General features: G+C 35.9%; 1 protein-coding gene across 1 annotated transcript in view; it reads left to right on the top strand.

The window, feature by feature from the left end:
- Nucleotides 1–136: 136 nt before the first annotated feature.
- The window catches only part of LOC123276111 (regulator of DNA class I crossover intermediates 1-like), a 72,225-nt gene continuing 58,958 nt past the window's right edge, over nt 137–13,403 (top strand). The window contains exon 1 of the mRNA XM_070491462.1: nt 137–219. Coding sequence (XP_070347563.1) covers nt 137–219 — 83 coding nt within the window. The remainder of the gene's footprint in view (nt 220–13,403) is intronic.

Genomic DNA, 13,403 nt, shown 5'->3' with positions numbered 1-13,403 from the left:
GCCTTGCGTCCCTGGACGTGCATTCCCATCATGGCGCCTCTTTCCTAGGCCTCGGAGGGGAGGGCACAGCCTTGCCTGGGGGCAACTTGCTAGGAGAGGTCTTTTAATCTTCCCCAAGCCGGGGGACCCTAGCACCATGTCTCTGCTCTTAAACCGAAAGCAGCTCAGCTTTTCCCCCCACTGCCTTTCCAAAAGCTTCACATGTGGGGCCCGCCGTGGGTGAGGTTCTCTGCTCTCCCTCCCCCGCCTCCCGGGTCCTCCTCCTCTAGTGAGACCTCTGAGCAGCTGAGCCCTCTTCTCGCCCCTGCTTCTCCCTTTTCGAAGGGATTTCTTTGCGTCAATATATCATCTTTGCACAAATTTGTAAGGCGTTATGGAAGAGGCCATTCTCTGCTGCCCTTAAATCCATTGGTGGGGGCTCGTATCCACCATAAATCCAATTTAGTTTGTTTTTGCAAGGGAGGGAAAGTGAAGCGTTTTTTGCTTTAACTTACAAGAGAATTTACAATTTGTTTTGTATTTAGAATTAATCACATAAAGGAGGATGAGTTGACAGTTTAGCTTTATGTAACCTGTTCATTGCTGTTGACCTTCAAGTCCACTAGGATGGAAATCATGTGGGCCTGTAATTTCGTTTGATCAAATTCCCTGACGAAAAGAATTGTTTTGATTGAAACATTAAGCCACTAAATACAATTTTTGTCACAAGTAGACCCAGGACAGTGATGATATGGTTAGAATATAACACATTTAAATTCTTAGGAATTTTATAAGAGGAAAGACAGCTTTTGTGTTCAAGTATTGTAACGATGTCTGATAATTTTAGCAATAGCATTTATCCTGTTGAAGATATGTTAGCATCGTATTTTAGAAGTTTATCTGGTTTATTCCTAGCTAATGTTCTACCATCATGCTTCCACTTTGGAGAAAAGTGAAAACTCACTTACAAACGTCACACAATTTAGTTGATACATGATTATAATTTGATGTTTTTGAATTCTTTAAAATGTGAATATTAAATGAGATACAAAATCATCTTACAAATGCTTAAGCAGTATTAAAATATAGGTGCTATTATTATTCTGTCATATATCTTCTGGTTATTCAGGGAGTAGTATTTTGGTTGCTAGTGGGAGGATGCAAAAGCCATGTACTGCAGGAAAGGTGTAGTCTAGGATTGTGTTTCTCAAAATGAGGTAGTGCTGCACCTGGAGATATTAGGTACCAGGGGGTTAAGAAACCACAGAAGAAACGTGACACATCTCCCTGGAGCATCAGTTTTATTCACAGATCGGAGGAAAATATATTTTTTAATTTAAGTAAACATGGATATGTTATAGAGTAAAAGGCAAAACTTGTGTGAAGTTGTAAGAGAAAATATGGAATTTTAAATAAATTTTCTTGGGGAGGTTGGGCTCGTTAGGGTCAAACTCCAGATTGGTAATGAAAAAATGAGTGTGTCCACTTTGTACTATCCCAGCAAACAAAGGTAGACAAGATTAGTTGATCATGGCGCTCTGACCATGAGGCCGTAAGGGCCTCAGAATCTGAGACAGTGCTTAGTAATCACTAGCAGTTGATTGGAGCTGCTATAGAGTAGAAGTTTTAATCCTTGTCTCAGACCATCCTTGAGTACTTGTTTATTTCCCTCTGTTGTAGGATTAGTTTTTGTTTGAAAATTTTGAGAACTGTTAGGAACTTAAAATATAGACGAGTAACTAGAGAACGTTTACAAAGCTCTCTCAGAGCTGCTCCATCAGAGAATTCGGCATTAATTACTTCAACAAATACGTTTTTACTTGCCTCCCTGTTTAGGGCATTGTCAAGCTGTATAGTGGGATTCAAAAGAGAAAAAGATAAAACTTTGGACCACAAAAAGAATTTATGGTAGAATGGTGAGATTTGAATTAGGTGAATGATTTTAAGACTAGATACTTAAATGGTACTTAATATATAACACGTGCTGTTCTAAGAACTTTTTGTATATTAGCTCATTTACTCTTAAGAAGAACCCTATGAGGTATGTACAAATGTTATCCTCATTTTACTGATAGGGAAACTGAGGCACTGTTAATGTTAAGTGGCTTGCCCAAGGTCACCCAGCTAATCAATGACAGTTATTTGAGAACCATATGCTTAATGGCTATGCTATGCTATGCAATGTAGAAATACGAGTATTGTGAAAGTGGCACATGTAAAGGGCTATGGATATTTAGAGAACAGAGAAATTACCTTAAACCTTGAAGGATAACAGTGTTGCACAGAACAAGCGCTACAGAGAAACAATGAAACACAGGTTCTTAAAAGCTGAAAAGGAAGTGAGATAAATAATTATCAAATTGGAGACCTAGTTTTTACCAAGGCTTCTTAGAAGAGATGGGTTGGGAGGGCAGTATTAAAGAACCTGAAAGGATTACTTGGCAGACAGTAGATAGGTCTGCATTAAGACAGGAAAACACTTGCAAAGAGGCTTTATACGTTTTTTCCAAGGAAATGAATGAAGCAGGCTACAGCAAGTTTATATTTTGGTTGTAGCAACCTGATTGTATACACTAAATCAAACCAGGGTATTCTTGTTGTGTATTATAGGGACCTGATATACAGTTTAATTGCGGAATCATTTGATAGGAGCGTCTTTACAATTGCAAAGGTCTTTGCAAGTTTTCTTGGCATAAAAGAAACTTGGCATTTAACTTTTTGCTGCTCTTCTGTTTGGGGAGTCTACCAGTCATATGTAAGATTTTTTTTTGTGAGGGAAGGGACTGGTGGCTAGGGAAGAAATAAGCTTTCCTTATTTTGATTTTTAAATTACTTGGTTTGGCTTTAGTGTTATGCTTTGTGGACGTCTTTGAAGATATAACATTTCATTTCAAACAAAGTCTCATTTAGGGTAAAGAGATTTGGTCTAAGCTGAAACTAATTGACATATCTATGATAGCAGTTCCCAGTCTACTGTCCCTGAAACTTGCTAATCAGCCATAATGTCAGATTTTTCAATTTAATGGGTTCTTTCTTTTTTTCCTAAAATTATATTCTTTTTTTGACTTAAAATGCACCTCCCATTTTAAGTCCTTTCTTTTTTTCTCCCCCTGCTTTTTCTTCCCAAATCCCCTCAGTACATATTTTAGTTGTGGCATGTGGGGCGCCACCTCAGTGTGACCTGATGAGCGGTGCCATGTCCACGCCCGGGATCTGAACCAGTGAAACGCTGGGCCACCTAAGCAGAGGGCGCGAACTTAACCACTCGGCCACGGGGCTGGTCCCAAGTCCTTTCTTGACAAAATTAAAAATATGAATCATTTGTCAGTCTTACCAATTAAATAATTTTTTTTTTTTAGTTGTCTGGGAATCATTGACCTAGAACTCTAATCTTTGTTTTGTACTTTTACGTCAGCACTGAGACCCTGTGTTTTCCTAGTCACATTGAGGTGTAAATTTGAAAGAGGACAGGTATAAGCACTGATCTTTTTAATTTGGAAAAGATTCTCTTTTATTTTCAGTATTTGGTGATTGATGACTTGTTTCACCAAATTCATAGCCACCTCAGACATGAAGGTGGTAGGAAGAGAAGAGAGAAAGGAGAAGATAAAGATGTGACCAGTCTTTGGGCCTCAATATGCTATTCAGAATGGGATCAACTATAGATCTGAAATACAGCACTATACATGCAGTGTAAGAAGACTTTTTGTTTTAATTAGAGGAGGTTTATTTTTATAACTTAGATTGAAGAATGCAACCCGTGTCATAAGAAAGACACAGATAAAATCCTGTTTGAATTTAGGTGAAGGAGAGGTTTGCATTTGTAAATGTAGGCCTAGAATATTCACCTGTGCAAAGTATTTAGTGAGTGCTATGTATCAGGCACTGTGCCAGGTCAGAGTATAAAGTAACTGAAATTTAGTCTCTTTCTGAGAGATTTATAGCTTATTGGGGAGGGGGGAATATGACATTCCATAAAGTTTGAAAATGTTGAAAGATCAGGGGCCAAAATATATGATTTAAAAAAAACAGTGTGAACAATAGTAGAACATAGGAAAGTTTTAGCTGAGAGTTTGGCAAATCAGAAACAAGGCTAAAGGAAAGTTTGATGGAGAAAAAGAATAAAATAAATGTTATGTAAATAGTTGGAGATAAGATTACTTATTTAAATACTTAAAAATGTGTATATGTGTCTGCGTGATGGTGAGGTTGAAAACCAGACTGAGAAGTTGAAATTTGATCTGTTGGATATTGAGGAGTCATTCAAATTCAGAAGTACCACAGTGAAAGTGGTATTCTATGACTGTTTGTTTGTGGTGCTAGTGGTGTGTAGTTTGGAATATAGTGGTGAAAGACTCCAAGACAGTGATACCAGTTAGGATTCTTCTGGGGAAAAATAATCAATACTATTTTTCCATTTTCTTGTATGACTATATATTTTCCAGATCAAATCAAAACCAGTCCTAGGGCTGGCGCGGTGGCCGAGTGGTTAAGTTCGTGCGCTCTGCTTTGGTGGCCCGGGGTTTCGCCAGTTCGAATCCTGGGCGCGGACATAGCACTGCTCATCAGACTATGCTGAGGTGGTGTCCCACATGCCACAGCTGGAAGGACCCACAACTAAAAATACACAACGATGTACTGGGGGTCTTTGGGAGAAAAAGGAAAAATAAAATCTTTAAAAACAAAACAACCCCCAAAAAAGCAAGCAAAAAAAACCAGTCCTATGTGAATTTGGGTTAATTATTAAACCTCTCTGTATAGGAGCAGATCAGGTTGTGAGGGACCTTCATAATGGAAGAAAGAATACAAAATTGTGACTACAAAATTAGGTATAGGGCTTGGAAGGGGAATATGCAGATGAAGGGCTCTGAACTTAAGTTTAATTAGCTTTACAATAAATTCTCTTTACTGTGAATTAGCCTCTGTCCCTGCATCTCTTTCTTCATCTGTTAAATGGGGATAACAAATGTACGGTGAACATCATCCCAGTTTGCCTAGGACAGTCATGGTTTATGCCTGTGATCCTAGTGGCACGCCCAGTTTAGCATTTGTTTTCGGAGTTTTTGTTTTTTAATTAAATATAAGCTACCATTAATGGTTCCGATAAAATGAACCCAGATAGATTCAGTGAACATCCTTTTTTTTTTTTTTAACCTCTGCCATGGTCTGTATTAGTGCATGAGCAACGTGTGAGGTGAAGAACGTTCTCACTTTAACATGTGGCTAAATCTGAAGACATCCAATGATAACCCAGGCCTGACACTTTCCAGATAGAAAGTAACTAACAGCTTCTTTTACAGATAGCGTGAAGGGCACTTGTTGATAAAGTGTGCTGAGACATGAGTGGCTGGGTACAACTAACTTGCTGGATGGGATGGGAGAAGTATTTAATGCTGCTGTCTCTGCTAGCCACTTGTACCAGCTAGTTGTAACGTTGCATTCTAAGGTCTGAGAGATTTATATAGCCGGCATGCCTGGGAGTGGGGTCAATAGGAAACATGGAAAATTTTAGATTTGGTGTAAGTGAAATATTTGCTAGGAATAGAGGCTAATCAGTCCTGTCAGAGTGCCTACAAAGAGTAGTAGGAATGTTGTTGCTACAGTGGTTTTGTCAACAACCGTTTCCTTTTTCATAGTGTTTAGTAATGCTTTTGTAACCTTTTGGCAGCAGGGAGCTCAAATAAAGGAAAATTAATGCTTAATGATAAATACTGATGTTTTGTTTTTCATTTGAGTTGATGAATCTATAACTAGTACACAAAATGTTTGCCAGCATTTAGCATCTCTCATGGTCACATGACAATCTGAATGCACAAATCTGCTGAAAAAGCATCAGGAGTTACTTTCAGATTTGGTAGTTATTTTAAGGAGATTATAGCTGCAGACAATAGTTTGACACATGTAACTGCAGAACATTAAAGATAAAATTATTTCTGCAATGATAATATAAATAGAAATTTGATGGATCATAGCATCTTGGGTAAAACAGGACTCTTACTAAATTATGTAACCTGTGTAGCCAAGATACACTTGGAATTGGTTGTAGTTCATGTATATTTCACAGTTGTAGTCAAAGAGGCTTGATATTTTACTGAACAAAGCTACAGTTGTCAAAATTTTCAATTTTTTATATGCACAGTTAATGTAACTGAATTACAGTGTTTTTGAGACAATACTGATGTTGAATCCAAAAAAGAATACTTTGGCGTGTTGTTATAAGCTTGCTTTCTTTGTTGCCTTTTATTAATTGGATTTCATAAACATTTGACTCTTTGAAGAGTTACTTGATAAATCAGTCTATGTATCCTGCATTGTTATTGAGCATTTTTGCAAGCAAGTCCTCTAAATTTTGATGACATTTTATTCAAAAACAGTTGAAAATATTTCTTCAAAATATCCCATAAATGGAGCGAAAAACTTCAACTTTAGAAGCTTTTAGTGAATTATAATTGTTGAAATAAAGTTTTTAAGATTTAATTGTGAATAACCTGAAATACACATCTGTGTTGGGCTATCATTCACAATCTAAGATCTCTTCCATTGTATGACCCAGGAGATGGCTGTTCATGTTTATCATTACAGCCTGTAACTATGAAACAATATTTTCCATGTGAAAGTACTATAAGAATTCAATCTCTAAGAACTTATTTTAATTAGGCTCTGTATTCTGAATATTAGGTGGATTTCTGCCTTATCGATTGACACTTTTTTTCTCAATACCATACCTTTTGTAATTCATATTACTCTAAAAACTTTTTCTTGTATTGCAAGAGAAGAATTTATATGAAAGCCATAGCATTCTAATGTATATCATTACTATTCCTGACACATCAGGTGGACCTGCTTTAGTTTTGTGGAAAACCAACCTAAGTACTTTTTCTAGGCTAGTTACTGTCCTGAATCTTAATAAGTCTGCTAGCTAACAATGTTAACATTATGATGTCTTAGGTTAATATTAATTTCACTGTGACACAAGCCATAAAATAATTTTTTCAATTGTTAGTTATTGCTTTATTAATTTTATTTACATTTTTCACTTTGAATCACACTTAAGATGTTATTACAAGATTGTAACAATCTGGAAACGGTTTCTTTTGCATGGCACCTCGCCACTAAAAAGATAAACTAAGCAGCAAAATAAAAAGCAGAACAAAATAAACAAAAAAGAAAATTCAAGACTAGCTGACAGTTAAGATATGTGACACCCATAGTATTTAATCCCTAATGTAGTTTCAACATCTCCTGCGTACTCCATGTAAAATGTACGTTCGTGTTGTTCTTGATGTTTCTTTGACCACATTACTGCCTGTCTTTTTTTTTTTTAAAGAAAGTATTTCTTTAGTGTTTTCCTTTAAATCTTTGCTTACTAGAAAGAATGGCAAGGGACAGAATGCCCTGTTATATTTTTGTAGTCAGTATGGTTTTATTTCTTCCTTTCTCTCTCTCTTCTTTCCTTCTCCCCTTCCCTCCCTTCTCTTCTCTTCTTTCCCTTTCTTAACCTCTTTACACTCTCTATTTTACTTTATTCTTTCTATCTTAATGAAGAATAAGGTAGTGTAATCTATATCCCTGCTTCCCACAATTGATAACTTGTGGAGTGTTCTATGAAGAAGTTATGGCCTTTTGATTTTATTTTCAGTATGTAGCTATAATGGCAACTAATATTGTTCACTTAAACTTTTACTGAAAGAGATGGTTGCAATATATTTCTTTAAAAATCCATTTTCTAGAATAACATAGTAATTACTGTTAAAGAGATGAGCTTCATTCCCACCTCCCCACCCCTAAATCTCTGGTAATTTAAATTTCAGGACAAAAATTAGAGAAACTCTTAAAATTGTTTTTTATAAAGTGCATATAAATTTCATGAAGAAACTGATGTTTGAATGGGGTCTTGAAGGTATTGAAAGTTTTGAGTACAAAATATGGTGGGAGGAGTCTCCATATATGGAGAAGAAAAACTATATTTTCATTTGGTCGGGTGTTGGAATACATGAAACGCAGGAATGGAAAACAAAGTTGAAACCTAAGTTGGGGCAGGCAATGGAAGTCACGTCCCTAAGTGATAATCAGAGCTGTGTTTTATTGCTATTACCAATGTAGTAAGAAATATAGGAGAACATTTGCATAAAATCAAGGAGACTCTTTAAAGTATAATTATGGTAGCTAGCTACATACTTAATATTGCAGTAGTCAAAGTAGCAAATGACTTCTGAGGATTCACATTTTATATATAGCAAGCTATTTTAATTATCTGCACGTTTTTCTTTTTCTCAGATATAAAATTCCATCTAGTTTACCCCATTATTTGGGGATATATTCATTTGTTCTCCCATCTTTTCTATCTTATTTTTTTCTACCTTTATTGAGGTATAATTGACAAATAAAATTGTAAGATATTTAAAGTATACCATGTGATGGTTTGATATATGCATACATTGTGAAAGTTAATTAACACATCCATCACCTCAGATATTTCTCTTTTTTGGTGAGAACATTTAAGTTCTACTCTCTTAACAGATTTCAATTATACAATACAATGTTATTTTGTATTAACAAATGGTATGGTTACCATGTTATCCTCAGAACTTATTCATCTTATAACTTAAAGTTTGTGTGCTTTTACCAACCTCTCCCTATTTACCTGACCCCCCAGCAACCACTTGTCTGTTCTCTGTTTCTATGATTTTAACTTTTTTTTAGATTCCACATATAAGTGGTACCATGTCCTATTTGTCTCTGTCTGACTTAATTATCTAATGCCTTCCAGGTTCATCCATGTTATCACAAATGACAGGATTTCTTTCTTTTTTTTGTGAGGAAGATTGGCCCAGAGCTACCATCTGTTGCCAATCTCTCTCTTTTTGCTTGAGAAGATTGTTGCTGAGTTAATATCTGTGCCAGTCTTCTTCTACTTTATGTGGGATGCAGCCACAGCATGGCTTGACACGTGGTGCTAGGTCTGTGCCTGGGATCTGAACCTGCGAACCCCGGGCTGCCAAAGTACAGCATGCGAACTTGACCACTATGCTGCTGGGCTGGCCCAGGATTTCTTTCTTTTAAAAGGGTGAATGATATTCCATGATGTATATATATACCAAATATTCTTGATCCATTCATCCATTGATGTACTCTTAATCTGCTTCATACCTTGGTTGTTGTGAATAAGGCTCCTATGAACATGGGAGTACAGATATCTGTTTGAGATGTTGATTTCTCTTTGGATATATACCCAGAAGTGGTACTGCTCGATCAAATGGTAGTTCTTTTAATTTCTTGAAGAACCTCCATGCTGTTTTCCATAATGGCTGCACCAATTTATATTCCCACCAATAGTGCACAAGGGTTCCCTTTTCTCCACATCCTAATATTTGTTCTCTCTTTTCTTTTCGATGCAAGTCATCCTAAAGGACATGAGGTGATAAATCATTGTGGTTTTGATTTGCATTTCCCTGAGCATTAGTGATATTGAGAACCTTTTCCTGTACCTGTTGATCATTTGCATGTCTCTTTTGAAAAATGCCTATTTACGTCCTTTGCCCATTTTTTAACTAGGTTATTTGTTTTTTGCTGTTGAGTAGTATGAGTTCCTCATATTGTGGATATTAAACTCTTATCAGATATAAGATTTGCAAATATTTTCTCCAATTCCATAGGTTCCCTTTTCATTTTGTTGATGGTTTCCTTTGCTGTGCAGAAGCTTTGTAGTTTGATGTAGTCCCACTTTTTAATTTTTGCTTTTGGTGTCCAATCCAAAAAATCATTGCCGAAACCAATTTCAAGGAGCTTACCCCCTGTGTTTGCTTCTAGGAATTTTATGGTTTCAGGTCTTATATTCAAGTCTTTAATCCATTTAGAATTGATTTTTGTGTACAGTGTAAGATAACGGTTACAGTTTCATTCTTTTGCATGTGACTGTCTAGTTTTCCCAACACTATTTATTGAAGAAACTGACCTTTCCCCACTGTGTATTCTTGGTTCCTTTGTGATAAATTGAATGACCATATATTTCTGGCTTATTTCTGGATATTCTATTCCATTGGTCTGTCTGGCTGTTTCTATGCCAATACCATACTGTTTGATTACTGTCACTTTGTAATATAGTTTGAAATCAGGAAGTATGATGCCTCCAGCTTTCTTTCTCAATTATGCCTTGGCTATTTGGGATCTTTTGTGGTTCCATACAAATAATAGGGTTGTCTGTTTTATTTTTGTGAAAAATGCCACTAGAATTTTGATAGGGATTGCATTGAATCTGATATGTCATTTGATTTCTGGGCTTTCAATTCTGTTCCATTGATCTGTAGGTCTGTTTTTTTACCAGTACCATCCTGTTTTGATTACTATAGCTTTGTAGTATATTTTGAAATCAGGGATTGTGATGCCTCCAGCTTAATTCTTTTTTCTCAGGATTGCTTTAGCTGTTTGGGGTCTTTTGTTGCCCCATATGAATTTTAGGATTCTTTGTTCTATTTCTGTGAAGAATGTCATTGGGATTCTGATTGGGATTGTATTGAATCTGCATATTGCCTTAGGTAGTATGGACATTTTAACTGTATTTATTCTTCCAATCCATGTGCACGGAATATCTTTCCATTTCTTTATGTCTTTATCAATTTCTTTCAATAAAGACTTAATAGTTTTCATTGTATAGGTCTTTCACCTTCTTGGTTAAATTTATTCCTAGAAATTTTATTCTTTTTGTTGTGATTGCAAATAGTATTGTATTCTTGAGTTCTCTTTCTCTTAGTTTGTAATTAGAGTATAGAAATGCAAATGATTTTTGCAAGTTCATTTTGTACCCTGCCATTTTTCTGTTATTGTTGATTATTTCTAATAGCTTTCCAATGGATTCTTTAGGGTTTTCTATATATATAATCATGTCGTTTGCAAACAGTGAGCATTTCACTTCTTCATTGCCTATTTGGATACCCTTTACTTCTTTTTCTTGCCTAATTGCTCTGGCTATACCTCCAGTACTATTTTGAATAAGAATGGTGAGGGTGCTCACCCTTGTCCTGTTTCTGTTCTCAGAGGGATGGCTTTTAGTTTTTCCCCATTGAGTATGATGTTGGCTTGGGTTTGTCATATATGGCCTGTATTATGTTGAGATACTTTCCTTCTATACCCATTTTATTGAGAGTTTTCATCATAAATGGATGTTAGATCTTGTGAAATGCTTTCTCCGCATCTGAGATGATCACGTTTTTTATTCCTCATTTTGTTAATTTGGTGTATCACATTGATGGATTTGTGGATGTTGAACCATCCCTGTGTCCATGGTATAAATCCCACTTGATCATGCTGTATGGTCCTTTTAAGATTTTGCTGTATTCGGTTTGCCAGTATTTTGTTGAGGAGTTTTGTATCTCTGTTCATCAGCAAAATTGGCCTGTAATTTTCTTTATTTGTGTTATCCTTGTCTGGCTTTGGTATCAGCTTGATGTTGGCCTTGTAGAATGACTTACGAAGTATGCAGTCTTTTTCAATTTTTTGAAATAGTTTGAGAAGGATAGGTATTAAATCTTTGAATGTTTGGTAGAATTCTTAAGAGAAGCCATCTGGTCCTGGACTTTTATTTTTTGGGAGGTTTTTGATTACTGTTTCAATCTCTTTACTTGTGATTGGTCTTTTTAATTCTCTATTTCTTCTTGATTCAGCTTTGGCAGATTGTATGAGTCTAAGAATTTATCCATTTCTTCTGGATTTTCCAATTTGTTGGCATATAGTTTTCATAGTATTCTCTTATGATCCTTTGTATTTCTGTGGTATCGGTTAATTTCTCCTCTTTCATTTCTAATTTTATTTGAGCCTCCTCTCTTTTTTCCTTAGTGAGTCTGGCTAAGGGTTTGTCAATTTTATCTTCTCAAGGAACCAGCACTTGGTCGTTGATCCTTTCTACCATTTTTGTGGCTTCAATTTCATTTATTTTTGCTCTAATTTTTATTATTTCCCTCCTTCTGCTAACTTTGGGTTTTGTTTGTTCTTCTTTTTCTATTTCTGTTACGTGCAGTTTAAAAGTGCTTACTTGAGATTTTTCTTGTTTTTTAAGGTGAGCCTGTGTTGCTATGATTTTCCCTCCTAGGACCACTTTTGCTGCATCCCATGAGTTGGTGTGGTATAATGTATTTTCATTTTCATTTGTCTCCCGATATCTTTTGATTTCTCCTGTAATTTCTTCAATGACCCATTGGTTGTGCAGTACTATGTTGTTTAGCCTCCACATATCTGTCACTTTCGTAGCTTTTTTCTTGTAGTTGGTTTCTAGTTTCATAGCATTATGGTCACAAAAGATGCTTGATATGATTTCAGTCTTCTTTCCCAACATATGGTCTATCTTTGAGAATGTTCCATGTGCACTTGAGAAGAATGTGTATTCTGCTGTTTTTATACATGTTCTATTAAGTCCATCTGGTCTAGTTTTTCATTTAATTCCATGATTTCCGTGTTGACTTTCTGTCTAGATGATCTATCCATTGATCTAAGTGGGGTTTTAGGTCCCCTACTATTATTATGTAGTAGTTCACTTCTCCTTTTAGGTTTGTTAATAGTTACTTTATGTACTTTGGTGCTCCTATGTTGGTTGCATCCAAATATGTATTTCTTATTGTAAATTACAATATCACAATGATCAATCTGTTGTTCAAAGTGGGGTTTTGAAGTCCCCTGCTATTATTTATTGCTGCCTATTTCTCCTTTTAGTTCTGTTTATATTTGCTTTCTATATTTAGGTGCTCCAATGTTGGGTGCATAAATATTTACAGTTCTTGTATCCTTTTGATGAATTGACTCCTTTATCATTTTGTAATGGCCTTTGCTGTCTCTTGTTACAGTCTTTGTCTTCAAGTCTATTTTGTCTGAGAATTATGCTACCCTAGCTTTTGGTTTCCCTTTGCATGTAATATCTTTTTCCATCCCTTCACTTTCAGTCTGTTTGTGTCCGTAATGCTGAGATGAGTCTCTTGTAGGCAACATATATTTGGGTCATGTTTTTTAATCCATTCAGCCAAAAAACATTTACATTTAAAGTAATTATTTACATGGATGGACTTACCATGGCCGTTTTGTTGTTTTCTGGTTGTTTTGTAATTCTTCTATTCCTTTCTTCCTCTCTTGTTCTCTTCCTGTGTGATTTGATGATTTTCTCTATGGTATACTTTGATAACTTTCTCTTTATCTTGTATATCTCCTCTAGCCTTTTACTTTGTCGTTACCATGAGGCTTACTTAAAACATACTTGCCTGCTCACTCCATGTTGAACCCTGAGGGGATAGCTCTGGTGAGTGCTGCATTCCTGTTAAGAATGCTTATTTATTTGCCATAGTCTTGTGGGTCTTGTGGACACAAGCCCATTGGCTTTCAGAGCTAGGTGTTTTGGGAGTCTGTCTGTTTGGTGAGAGTCTTAAAATTTGGAGCACTAGATG

Source organism: Equus asinus, chromosome 20, assembly GCF_041296235.1.
Source record: "Equus asinus isolate D_3611 breed Donkey chromosome 20, EquAss-T2T_v2, whole genome shotgun sequence".
Lineage (NCBI taxonomy): Eukaryota > Metazoa > Chordata > Mammalia > Perissodactyla > Equidae > Equus > Equus asinus.
This window is presented reverse-complemented; position numbering and strand designations above follow the sequence as displayed.